This window comes from Bombina bombina, chromosome 7, assembly GCF_027579735.1.
Source record: "Bombina bombina isolate aBomBom1 chromosome 7, aBomBom1.pri, whole genome shotgun sequence".
Lineage (NCBI taxonomy): Eukaryota > Metazoa > Chordata > Amphibia > Anura > Bombinatoridae > Bombina > Bombina bombina.
In genome coordinates, this window is record NC_069505.1 from 488094224 (window position 1) to 488108728 (window position 14505).

General features: G+C 41.1%; 1 protein-coding gene across 1 annotated transcript in view; it reads right to left on the minus strand.

The window, feature by feature from the left end:
• Positions 1–13321, minus strand: part of EIF3K (eukaryotic translation initiation factor 3 subunit K) — a 21933-nt gene extending 8612 nt beyond the window's left edge. The window contains exons 1-2 of the mRNA XM_053721615.1: positions 13195–13321; positions 2237–2335 (exon numbers count right to left, since the gene is read on the minus strand). Of these exons, the coding sequence (XP_053577590.1) occupies positions 2237–2335; positions 13195–13253 (158 nt within the window). The 5' untranslated portion in view covers positions 13254–13321. The remainder of the gene's footprint in view (positions 1–2236; positions 2336–13194) is intronic.
• Between the last annotated feature and the right edge of the window lie 1184 nt (positions 13322–14505).

Consider the following 14505-nt stretch of genomic DNA (forward strand, 5'->3'; position numbering starts at 1 on the left):
AGTTATACCGCAGACACAGGCATGGTAACGTGTAGTTATACAACAGACACAGACAGGGTTAGGGGTAGTTATACAGCAGACACAGACAGGGTAAGGGGCAGTTATACAGCAGACACAGACAGGGTTGGGAGCAGTTATACAGCAGTTAGGGGTAGTTATACAGCAGACACAGATAGGGTTAGGGGTAGTTATACAGCAGACACAGATAGGGTTAGGGGTAGTTATACAGCAGACACAGATAGGGTTAGGGGTAGTTATACAGCAGACACAGATAGGGTTAGGGGTAGTTATACAGCAGACACAGATAGGGTTAGGGGTAGTTATACAGCAGACACAGATAGGGTTAGGGGTAGTTATACAGCAGACACAGATAGGGTTAGGGGTAGTTATACAGCAGACACAGATAGGGTTAGGGGTAGTTATACAGCAGACACAGATAGGGTTAGGGGTAGTTATACAGCAGACACAGATAGGGTTAGGGGTAGTTATACAGCAGACACAGATAGGGTTAGGGGTAGTTATACAGCAGACACAGATAGGGTTAGGGGTAGTTATACAGCAGACACAGATAGGGTTAGGGGTAGTTATACAGCAGACACAGATAGGGTTAGGGGTAGTTATACAGCAGACACAGATAGGGTTAGGGGTAGTTATACAGCAGACACAGATAGGGTTAGGGGTAGTTATACAGCAGACACAGATAGGGTTAGGGGTAGTTATACAGCAGACACAGATAGGGTTAGGGGTAGTTATACAGCAGACACAGATAGGGTTAGGGGTAGTTATACAGCAGACACAGATAGGGTTAGGGGTAGTTATACAGCAGACACAGATAGGGTTAGGGGTAGTTATACAGCAGACACAGATAGGGTTAGGGGTAGTTATACAGCAGACACAGATAGGGTTAGGGGTAGTTATACAGCAGACACAGATAGGGTTAGGGGTAGTTATACAGCAGACACAGATAGGGTTAGGGGTAGTTATACAGCAGACACAGATAGGGTTAGGGGTAGTTATACAGCAGACACAGATAGGGTTAGGGGTAGTTATACAGCAGACACAGATAGGGTTAGGGGTAGTTATACAGCAGACACAGATAGGGTTAGGGGTAGTTATACAGCAGACACAGATAGGGTTAGGGGTAGTTATACAGCAGACACAGATAGGGTTAGGGGTAGTTATACAGCAGACACAGATAGGGTTAGGGGTAGTTATACAGCAGACACAGATAGGGTTAGGGGTAGTTATACAGCAGACACAGATAGGGTTAGGGGTAGTTATACAGCAGACACAGATAGGGTTAGGGGTAGTTATACAGCAGACACAGATAGGGTTAGGGGTAGTTATACAGCAGACACAGATAGGGTTAGGGGTAGTTATACAGCAGACACAGATAGGGTTAGGGGTAGTTATACAGCAGACACAGATAGGGTTAGGGGTAGTTATACAGCAGACACAGATAGGGTAAGGGGTAGTTATACAGCAGACACAGATAGGGTTAGGGGTAGTTATACAGCAGACACAGATAGGGTTAGGGGTAGTTATACAGCAGACACAGATAGGGTTAGGGGTAGTTATACAGCAGACACAGATAGGGTTAGGGGTAGTTATACAGCAGACACAGATAGGGTTAGGGGTAGTTATACAGCAGACACAGATAGGGTTAGGGGTAGTTATACAGCAGACACAGATAGGGTTAGGGGTAGTTATACAGCAGACACAGATAGGGTTAGGGGTAGTTATACAGCAGACACAGATAGGGTTAGGGGTAGTTATACAGCAGACACAGATAGGGTTAGGGGTAGTTATACAGCAGACACAGATAGGGTTAGGGGTAGTTATACAGCAGACACAGATAGGGTTAGGGGTAGTTATACAGCAGACACAGATAGGGTTAGGGGTAGTTATACAGCAGACACAGATAGGGTTAGGGGTAGTTATACAGCAGACACAGATAGGGTTAGGGGTAGTTATACAGCAGACACAGACAGGGTTAGGGGCAGTTATACAGCAGACACAGACAGGGTTAGGGGCAGTTATACAGCAGACACAGACAGGGTTAGGGGTAGTTATACAGCAGACACAGATAGGGTTAGGGGTAGTTATACAGCAGACACAGACAGGGTTAGGGGTAGTTATACAGCAGACACAGATAGGGTTAGGGGTAGTTATACAGCAGAAACAGTCAAATATACAATAATTACTATAAAATGACAATTATATAGCAGGTACATACAGTTTCAGCACAGCTAGATTGGCCTCCAGGTCATATGTATTCTCTTTTGCCTGTGTGTCCACATAACGCTCCAGTGTAGCCAGGTTCTCTGGGTTATATCTAAAATAAAGGAGACAAGAAAGTGCAGGCTAAGGACAGGTAAACATGTTCCAAACTAACCATTACCCCTGCCAGTTGGCATAACATGGCCAGAGCTAGTGATCACCCACCCCCATATGGCACAGCATATGAGATGTTAAAACATCTCTGTCACAGTGTCATGAGCAGAAATCTTAACACCAAAACCAATGCGCTTCAACATCACTGATCCTTATTGAGAGGTCAGGGGTGATAATTATGATAGACATTTGCACCTCAAGGCAATGTTATCAGCAACAGCCATGATAATTCTGTGCCAATGATACAGCATAGAAATACCAACCAGCTAGCAGTAATGTGGATATCCACAGAAGTGTTGCGGGGGGAAGGTGGCAAAAAAATGAAATGCTGCAAACATAAGAAACCCAGCCAATTGTCTGGCTCTAAAGCAAGCATCTAGCAATATAACTGACATTTTTGCATCAACCATTTGATATTTAAATGAAATAATTTTTTTATTATTATTACTCACACTCCTCCAAATATAACATCAGGTAAAATACATACATCTAGATATGATATAAACATCAAACCTCAAAGTACCGACATTGTAATATATAATAAATTGTCCCACTAGAGTGGCTTTGGTATCAAAAAAGTCCTCGGAATATTGAAGTATCTATAGATATTCCTGCTTGGGATATTGTCGAGAAGATTGCATCAGATCCATTTACCTGAGGTTAGAACTTATATAGTTTTCATAGTCCTTTTTTGAAGGGGTGTTTGTTTTTAACACATAGTTCCCCCCCTCATTTTTCTTACGTTACCAACATTAATATATCTTCAACAGGGAGCACCTGAATATAGGAGGCATGGTTTTCAAACATTTCCAACATTATTAACAACTTTATGATAACCATAAGTGGAAAAAAAGCTTAAATAAGCTAATAAAAAAATAAAAATAAATATGAAATAACCTGAAAAGTAACAAAACAAAAAAGAGTGAAACTCGCACGAGTCAATTGTATGAATCATCGTTTCAGCATTGAACAATATATCCTTGTCTCATCTACAGATTACTTACTTACTCATCCTGCTCTATATTTGTAGTTTATATTTGAGCCTGCCTATCATTTCCCTCCCTCCAATCCTCTCCTCAGGGTGTCTCCATCCTATCCCAATTCCACCGCCCCTTCACTTGTTTCCTCAATTGCGCTATGGTTACCCTCTAGTATCCAGTAATACCAGACCTTCTGAAATTGAGATTCTGTACCTAATACCCATGCAGCCGACTCATACATCAGGTATACCAACTTAATTCTAGCTAGTACTTCTGACCACGATGGTATTTCAGTTTTCCAATACTTAGCTATCACTATTCTTGTTGTGGTACATAATATTCTGATAAATATATTGATATATTTGTTCAGTGTAGGGATGGTTTCATGTAGCAAAGCTTGAGCAGGAGTAAGATGGATCTGCTCGCACAAAACTGTTCTCAGTAAGACAGTTTCTGCCATATTCTGCTAACCTTAGGGCAGTCCCACCACATGTGGAGGTAGGTTCCTCTCGCCTTACATCCCCTATAACAGAATTTGGAGCTCTCGCTTCCCATATGAGCTGTCTTTGTCGGGATCAGATACCATCTAAATGATGTTTTTAAAATATTCTCTCTTAAATCAGCACTAAGAAGGCCTTTACTAGCGTGATACATCATCTCATTCCATCTATCTAGCTCAAACTCTTTGCCAATGTCAGTTTCCCATTTTAACATTAGTGTAGTTTTGGAATCATTTGTAGCCTCTTGGATGGAGACATATAGTCTTGAGATTGCTCTTTTAGGTCTAGAGTGTGCTGTGCATAGTTGCTCAAGAACGGACTGCTTGTTATGTGTCAGGTGTTTACTCATGTACGTATTTATGGCTGTCGTTACCTGGAGATATAGAAACCAATGCAGTGTAAGAGGTTCAAGTTTCTGTTGAAGCTGGGTGAATGTCAGCAACCTGCCTTGGGAGTATATATCTGCTACCCTATACAGCCCTTTGTTTTCCCATTTTTTGACATGGTGTTTAAATTCCTCATTGAGGATGTATTTCAGGGGGATAATCTTTGAACATAAAGGAAAGATTTTCTCTGATTTTCGTGATGATGGCCACTGCTGTCTAGAGATTTGTGTAATGTGGTTTTGATAAGTGTTCTGTTTCCTAAATAGCTCACTGCACCAAAGAATGCCATCCGGGGTCTCCTGTCCTGCTAGTTCTGCCTCCAAGGTAAGCCACAGAATGTCTTTTTGTCTCCTACTTAATAGGGAATCTTGAGCCAGTCTCGCTGCCCTATAATAATCAAGCAGATTGGGGGCACCCACCCCCCCTAGTTGCCTATGTTTATTTAAAATATGGTGTGGGATTCTCAGATGTTTGTCTCGTAAAAAGCTATGGACATCACTCTGGAGTTTGATTATGTCAGCAACATTAATCTTAATTGGAAGTACCCTGAACAAATATAGTATTCTGGGTAGTGTTGTCATCTTAATTGCCGCTAGTCTCCCATACTAAGAAAAACCCATTTTCCTCCATTTCCTTAAGTCAGACCTAATCGTCTTAAACATAGGGGTGTAATTGGCTTCATATAATTTTGAGGAATGTGACATTAATTTTATTCCTAAGTACTTTAACCCTTCTGGGACCCATCTAAAGTCAAAGTTTGCTTCAATCAGTTTGATAGTGTGTTTTGGAATGGACAAAGGGAGCGCCTCGCATTTATCTGCGTTAATTTTGTAACCAGATATCTGAGAGAATAAATGTATTGCTTGATATACATAAGGGAACAATTGCAGAGGTCTCGAGATAGTAAGTAACACGTCGTCTGCAAATAAGGTGATTTTATGGTGTATTTTCCCCACCTCTAGGCCAATTATATCAGGACAATTGCGTATATAGGCGGCCAGTGGCTCAATACATATAGCAAAGATCAAAGGTGACAGTGGGCACCCCTGTCTAGTTCCATTAAGTATAGGTATGTTTTCTGACTGATGCCCTACTGCTCTGACAAATGCCTTAGGCGTCGAATATAGTCCCTTAATAGCTGTTAAGAACTCACCCTCAAATCCCAATGAGGTCAGTAAAGCCAACATGTATTTCCAATCGACTCGATCGAATGCCTTCTCCGCATCCAGTGATAGGATCAGAGAAGGCACTCGTCGGTCTCGTAGTATATCTATTACAGATACCATTCTGCAGATATTGTCTGGGGCTTCTCTCTCTTTAATAAATCCCACCTGATCAGGGTGTACAGTGGGGCAAAAAAAGTATTTAGTCAGCCACCAATTGTGCAAGTTCTCCCACTTAAGAAGGTGAGAGAGGCCTGTAATTTTCATCATAGGTATACCTATGAGAGAAAATGTGGAAACAAATCCAATCACATTGTCTGATTTGGAAAGTATTTATTTGCAAATTATGGTGGAAAAAAAGTATTTGGTCACCTACAAACAAGCAAAATTTCTGGCTCTCACAGACCTGTATCTTCTTCTTTAAGAGGCTCCTATGTCCTCCACTCATTACCTGTATTAATGGCACCCGTTTGAACTTGTTATCAGTATAAAAGACACCTGTCCACAACCTCAAACAGTCACACTCCAAACTCCACTATGGTGAAGTCCAAAGAGATGTCAAAGGACACCAGAAACAAAATTGTAGACCTGCACCAGACTGGGAAGACTGAATCTGCAATAGGCAAGAGGCTTAGTGTGAAGAAATCAACCGTGGGAGCAATAATTAGAAAATGGAAGACATACAAGACCACTGATAATCTCCCTTGATCTGGGGCTCCACGCAAGATCTCACCCCGTGGGGTCAAAATGATCACAAGAACAGTGAGCAAACATCCCAGAACCACACAGGGGGACCTAGTGAATGACCTGCAGAGAGCTGGGACCAACGTAACAAAGGCTACCATCAGTAACACACTACGCCGCCAGGGACTCAGATCCTGCACTGCCAGATGTGTCCCCCTGCTTAAGCCAGTACATGTCCGGGCCCGTCTGAAGTATGCAAGAGAGCATTTGGATGATCCAGAAGCGGATTGGGAGAATGTCATATGGTCAGATGAAACCAAAGTAGAACTGTTTGGTAGAAACACAACTTGTCGTGTTTGGAGGAGAGAGAGAACACCATACCTACTGTGAAGCATGGCGGAGGCAGCATCATGCTTTGGGGCTGTTTCTCTGCAAAGGGAACAGGATGACTGATCCGTGTACATGAAAGAATGAATGGGGCCATGTATCGTGAGATTTTGAGTGCAAACCTCCTTCCCTTAGCAAGGGCATTGAAGATGAAATGTGGCTAGGTCTTTCAGCATGACAATGATCCCAAACAAACCACCCGGGCAATGAAGGAGTGGCTTCGTAAGAAGCATTTCAAGGTCCTGGAGTGGCCTAGCCAGTCTCCAGATCTCAACCCCATAGAAAACCCTTGGAGGGAGTTGAAAGTCTGTGTTGCCCAGCGACAGCCCCAAAACATCACTGCTCTAGAGGAGATCTGCATGCAGGAATGGGCCAACATACCAGCAACAGTGTGTGACAACCTTGTGAAGACTTACAGAAAACGTTTGACCTCTGTCATTGCCAACAAATGATATATAGCAAAGTATTGAGATGAACTTTTGATATTGACCAAATACTTATTTTCCACCATAATTTGCAAATAAATTCTTTCCAAATCAGACAATGTGATTGTCTGGATTTGTTTCCACATTTTGTCTTTCATAGTTGAGGTATACCTATGATGAAAATTACAGGCCTCTCTCATCGTCTTAAGTAGGAGAACTTGCACAATTGGTGGCTGACTAAATACTTTTTTCCCCCACTGTATTATTTTGGGTAGAATATGTTTCAGTCTATTGGCCAAAATTTTTGTAACTATCTTAACATCCTGATTGATGAGGGATATAGGTCTGTAGCTACTACAAAGAAGAGGATTCTTTCCCTGCTTTGGTATCACCACTATTTTGGCCCAAAGAAGATCTTCAGGTATCTTTCCTCCCCCCATGATATGGTTAGCAAACACTACTAAATGTGACACTAAAACTTCCAGAAACACCTTGTAATACTCCCCGGGAATCCATCCGGTCCCGGGGCCTTACCAGGCTTAAGGTCTTTAACAGCCGCTATCACCTCTGCCCTCGTAATCCTAGCATTCAATATGGCTCTATCCTCCTCTTCTATTGATGTCATAGCTGCCTTTTGTAAAAAAGATGCAAAAGCCTCTTCTGTTTTAGGGTTATGTTGCACCTTCGTGCCGTCATATAACTCGCTGTAAAATTGAGCAAATGTGTTGACAATTTCCTGAGGGTGTGTGGTAGTTTGACCAGTAGGTGTCTGAATACATGGTATAGAAAGGGACTGGTAACTATCTCTAAGTTTTTTTGCAAGATATTTGTCCGGCTTGTTGGAAAAGATAAAATAGTTTGTTTTTAATCTATTTGCAGCTTTTATAGATTGATCATTGAATATAGATTGTAATGTTTGTCTCTTATCCATAAGTCTATTTAATGTGTATTTAGAATTATTTGATTTATGTGTCTGCTCCAGAGAAGCTATTTCAGCATTTAATTGGTTAATTATATTTTCGTTTTTTTCCCTATATAACGTTTTTTCTTTTATTAAGATACCCCTAATAACTGCCTTGTGTGCTGCCCAAGGTGTAGTGGGATTTTCAGTGGAATCTACATTGATTCGCCAGTATTCTTTCAAGTTGTTTAAGATCTTGTCTTTAACTAGAGAGTTTTTAGTGCAAAGTGCATCATATGTCCATGTCTTGGTCCTCTTTGGACCCGAGAGATCACATAAGATAAGTACTGTTAGGGAATGATCGGACCAGACACATGGATAAATGTCTAGAGAATGTATTGCCGGTTGCAAGATCTGACTAGTAAACACATAATCTATCTTGGAGTAGCTGCCATGAGAAGAAGAGTAATAAGTGGTACCCCCACTCCCCCTATTTATCATCTGCCAGGTATCTTGTAATGTGTATTGCTCTAACATTCCTGTAATATTTTTAGCCATTGTCTTTTGCCTCTGTTTTTTTTTAGACTGCTGTTTGTCTATCTGCTTGGTCAGTGATTGGAGATCAATATTAAAGTCTCCTGCTAATATTATCCGTACCCTAGACCAGTTGGTTAGCAGATTTGAGATCGTAGTAAAAAATTTATCTTGCTGCTCATTAGTGGCATATATATTGCACAAAAGTATTTCTACTTTCCCAATTTGACCCAGTACCAAAAGGTATCTACCCTCTTTGTCAGATATATTCTCTTTATGTATAAATGGTATTGAAGTATGTATTAAAATGGAGACTCCTCTCTTTTTTGAGTCTAATACTGAGTGAAATTGCATTGGATAATCTCGTGCCCAATATTTGGGAATTGCATTTTTCAGAAAGTGGGTCTCCTGGAGATAAATGATGTTGGCCCTCAACCGTCTAATTTGACATGGCTGTCCTCCTTTTTATATCATTGTTTAATCCTCTCGCATTATGCGAGATCAAAACTATCTTAGGCAAAATCATCACACAAATTTTTCCAATACTGCATTCTATATCTACCTTTGGTATCAGGGGCCCCGGATGACAAAATCACTCCCAAGCACAGTGGCCATCTATTGTCTTCTGTAAGTATAAACACATCAATCTCCATTCCTAATTCTATCACCCTTGATTGCTGTTTCAGTTTCCTACCGCTACGCAACATAATGGCATTTGATTAGCATATATTGATTTTACAACATTTCGTGCATTTATGTAATAAAAACATGAACAAGAACAAAAACAACATTAACTGACAATAATCAAACTGTTGCATACACATGTGTTAAAACTAGCACAGAGTACATGTACTATGCAATCCCAACATGGACCGCTAATTTAAGAACTGACTGTTTTTTGATCATCAGATGAAAAATAAAAAGTGTCACAAACATTTCCATAGAGGGTAAAGAAAACTCCCATAAATGTTAGTAACCTAGTGCAGTGATTTTTAACCTTTTTTTTGCCGTGGCACACTTTTTTACATTAAAAAAATCCTGTGGCACACCACCATCCCAAAATTTAAAAAAAATCACACATTGTAGCCTAATACAGCATATATATATACACATACACACAAACACACACATACTGTATGTATTGTGCTGTTATGCCATGCCTCCTACAAACTACCCCTGCACTGGGAGTAAAAAACAAGCAAAGTTTAAAAAATATGTCACACTGTTGTCAGTCTGCCGTGGCACACCTGAGGATCTCTCACGGCACACTGGTTGAAAAACACTGACCTAGTGGCTAAGTAGTTCAGGTCTTAGCCTTCTTCTTGGTTACCTTTTTCCATTTCAATCTTTGGAGTTTCGCCTTTGATGGGGACAAATCAGAAGAATGAGATGAGGTTAGGTGGCTCCAAGTCCAGAGATTTGCAAATATCTGGAATCTCCTCAATGGTCTTGATAGTAATCATTCTACCATTTCTCATTACATGAAGCGCAAAAGGGAAGCCCCATCTGTATGGTATATTATTTTTCCTTAGAAGAAGAGTGAAAGGTCCCAGCGTATATCTTTTTTGCTGTGTTTTAATACAAAGATCTTGAAAAATTGGATTATATTCCCTTGAAACTTGAATGTGGGATTTTGTCTCGCCGCCAGTAGTATTTTTTTCTCTGTCAGGGAACCGTAAGCGCTTAATAATAACATCTCTTGGTTGATAATTTTTAGGTTTTGCCTTGAGGGCTCTGTGTGCTCTTTCAATTGGATACTCAGAGTCCGTTGCCTCTCCCAATATGGCATGGAATAGTTGCTGGAGATAGTTATGAAGATCCGCTGCTCCGATTGTCTCAGGGATTCCTTTAAGACGGATATTAGACCGCCTGCTCCTGTTCTCTAGATCTTCGATCTTTTCTTCTAGTTCCAATATTGTTTGGCTTTGGGAGGTGAGGTGTTGTGAGACTGATGTAACCTCCTCTCCTATTTCCTCTGTAGCTGTTTCTAAGGAATCTACCCAGTTTCCCAGCTCTAGTATCTCTGTTTTAATGTCCTTGAGGTTGTTAGTGACCGTGGCCTGAAAGCTATCCATCTTTTCCCACAATTGTTCAAAGTTAGAAGCTATATCCTGCTTAGACACCAGGGCTTGCAGGTCAGCTTTAGTTGCAGGGATTAAGTCTTCAGATCCCTCCTCATTCTCAGATTCTATATCCTCCTCCATTTCCACCAAAGCCTGATCTTGAGATTTAGGAGGTTTTAAAAAAAGTGTCTACCGACAAGGACTTTAACCCCTTTTCTCCCTTAGATCCTTTTCTTGTAGCCATGATGTTTGTAGTGATAGAATAGGAGCAAAGAACTGAGCTTAGGTTAGCGGTTATTCTGCTTAACAAATATTTCCCAGCGTTCACACCTTCAAAAAGCTCCTTAGGTATCAAAACGTCCGTTCAGTGCTCAGAGTCTGTTAGTCACAACTGCTAAATCATTCACTCCTCTCACTCACTTGGAATTTTCATTTATTTTCCCATCTCTGCATTATCTTTCTCATCCCATGACATTTATTTGTATGTTTAATCCATAACTGTTAGATTATATTAAAGCTGTTTGTGTGATGCTTAATACAGTAAAAGTGCACAATCTACTTCTTGGCATCCATGTCAGGCTGCACCAGCACATCTTGTTTCTAGGCAATTACCTCATTGTAAGCACCTGTCTTTTGCCCTCCGTTGGACACACAGTGAAGTATTTGTATAATCTGCTATCAACAAAGTAGGGTTACAAGGGCGCTCTCATCTCCCCAGGGGAGTTGTCCCCACTGGACGAAGTCGGGCAGGGGAGATAGGATATGACCTACTGGCAATAGGGCCAGCAGGAAATGAAGGGGAGAGAGAGCAGCCCTATAGCAGTAATATGTCCCAAAGAGAAACGGTTCCTACTCCAGCAACACCCTCACAATGTCTCTTATATAACCACTTTCAAAGTCACAGATTAAATTTGGGTAGATCACTGCCCCGCTGAAATCTTACTTTAACCCAAGGAATTATATAGTAAAAGTTCTCTAGCGCTTGTTGCGCACTTACATTAACCACGTGGAGCACCGCTGAGATTTTCTGGGACTGTCACGGCCCTGCACCGTCTGTCGACACACCACTCTCCGGTGTCTCCTCCCAAGGTATCCGATCACAGTTGTTACTGTCTCATCTATTTACCCTCGGCCCTTCACAGATCAAGGGTACTCCACAGGTGTTAGGCCGTTGCCGCCATCTTTAGTGAGGCGCGAATGTGGCTGTCAGTTTTTCAGCGGCTCCTTCTTGCTGCTGTCGGCATAGTGGTCCAGCTGTGTCTAGATTTCCGCTCCGGAGCGGAGCCCCGACCCTCAGGGTGTTTGCTTCAGTTAGATATCGGCTTAGGTCCTACACCAATTCACGCTTACCGCCGTTACCTTATAAGTTCTGACCGCTCTGCCAGTCTATCAGATACAAGCTGGATTGCCACTATTAAATATGCCCTTTGTTTTGTTTATAGTTGGATCAGTTGATGATTTTAATTCAATATTGTTAATATCAGGCTCAGGAGCTAAACCCACACACGTCTGCTGGCTCTGCCTCCCTCAACCATTTGATATTTAGATGGTCATAGTACCCACCATTCGAAGAAAGGAAACAGTGTGTTGTGTGGTTTCCTTAAAGGGACAGTCTAGTCAAAATTTAAATGCACATATATGAATTGCATATTTGTATAGAAACATATTTGCAATATACATGTATTAGCCAAAATGCTTATAGCAAAAGTTACCACTGTTTTAGTATTAACATTTTATTCTGCATGTAAAGCATAGCTAGATATGCTCAGTGCACCAGCATTTTAAATACTGCAGCTGCTCAGAGCACCAGTGGGGCTTGTATCATGTCAGCAATTAACAAATTGAGTCATTACCAGATGGCACAAGCACCTTAGGCTCTCTGAGCGAGTGCTGTGTCTAAAATGCTGGTGCATGGTGCATACTTAAATACACTTTTGAAACAGCTATAACTTTTATAAGAAGTATTTTTGCTAATACTTGAATATTACAAAAATGCTTCTATTCAAAACTAAAATGCAACCATGTGGATTTCAATTTTGGCTGGAATGTCTCTTTAACCAAACCCATGAAAAATATCAGGGGCATAAGCATTTCATTTTTCACAGTTAAAGCAGCATCTCCATTTTATTACTCTACATCTGGTGTACAATTGGACTAAGATATATTTTTATATTTATCTTGTGCTAACTAGAGGGGTAAACCCTTCTGTGAAAAAGGAAATTATACTAAAAAGACATTAAAACATTAATTATATATGTTAAAAACATTTCTTATATATGCATAATGAATATCAGCAATTAACAAATTGTAAAAGATCTGCGTACTAAACAAATGTTTTAAAAGTATTACAATCAAGAGACACACCCCTTGAAGTCTTAGGACTATGCTTATCTCCTCTGCTGGGGGGGACTGTGTATCATGTTGCAGGTTTGTGTTGCTTCTGCAATATACACTCCAGCCTATAGATAGTATTGAGATCAATTTTCAGATGAAAAGTGGGCAAAATAAGATTATTTTTTAACATATGCTCTGAATCATTAAAGTTTATGTTTACATTTAGAGTCTATTTAATTGCATATATTTATTTAGTTCACATGATTACATGTTTAGTTTATTGTGATTTAAATGCTCTTTTAATGAATATATCCAGGATAAGGCTCTAAAGATTTAAACATGTAAATAATAACATGGTTCTTTTTACCACACATCACATATAACATGCGATTACATGACACGCTTAATTATATGCTCGAGGCCTAAAAGCAGCCGCCATTTACCGGTCTATCCCCCTCAGCAGTTTCCCCACATTCGCTCTCATCTGCTCAAACGAAGCCATGTTGCTTGCTCAGGAAACCGGAAAAGACCGGAAATGGAAATGGTTGTGACTATCCCTCCCTTTGCAAAACGGCACTTCCGCCCATACCCAGTGCCCTCAAATCTTACGCGTGCGCACTCTGATTCCACTGCTTTGGTCGGGTAGCGGAAAATTGTACCTTGTAACCATGGCGACCAAGGTAAGGGAATTACTAAGCAGCGATAAAGAGGCGGAGTTATGTGTGTCATTCTCTGCCAGTGTTCGTGTAGTTTATTGTCAGCCATATTTATTCTCCTTCATACAATTGTGCCACTGTCACTCACCCACTATGCCAGTGCTGTTTGCTCTGCCTTGTCCATATGACCAGTACTGTTTGTGACACACCGTACCAGTCCTGTTTTACTAACCCAGACTATTTCCAGTACTATTTCATGGCCATCACACAGTGCCACTCCAGTTTGACACCAACTCTACCTGTATTGGTTATTATGCCGCACAACTTGCTGTCCTGTTTATTGTGTCTCATTTAGTGTACCTATTTCTTGTTCCTCACACATTGTGCCAGTTCTGTTTATTGTGCTTTAACTAAAGTATCTGTCCTGATTGCGGTCCCTCTGCACCAGTCCTGGCTAAGGTGTCACACACTAACTGTCTTTCTTGTTTATTGTCTCTCCTCCCATAGTGCCAGTCCTGTTATTGTGTCTCATTCACTTTACCAATTATGTTTATTGTTCTTCACCTACATGCCCAGCCCTGTTTATTCTTCATCACCCACCATGGCAGTCTTTTTTATTATGATACACAAATATAGAGCGCACCCATGAGTGTGTCTGTCCTGCAGCATGTGGGTATAGAGAGCCCAGGAGTGTGTCTGTGCTGCAGTATATGTGTGTGTGTGTATAGAGTGCTCAAGAGTGTGTCTGTCCTGCAGTATATGTGTGTATAGGGAAGGGAAGCCAGGAGTGTGTCTGTCCTGCAGTATATGTGTGTGTGTATAGAGTGTTCAAGAGTGTGTCTGTCCTGCAGTATATGTGTGTATAGGGAAGCCAGGAGTGTGTCTGTCCTGCAGTATATGTGTGTATAGAGAGTGCTCAGGAGTGTGTCTGTGCTGCAGTATATGGGTATATAGGGAAGATAGGAGTGTGTCTGTCCTGCAGTATATGTGTGTATAGAGAGAGGCCAAGAGTGTGTCTGTCCTGCAGTATATGTGTGTATAGAGAGTGCTCAGGAGTGTGTCTGTCCTGCAGTATATGTGTGTATAGAGAAGCCAGGA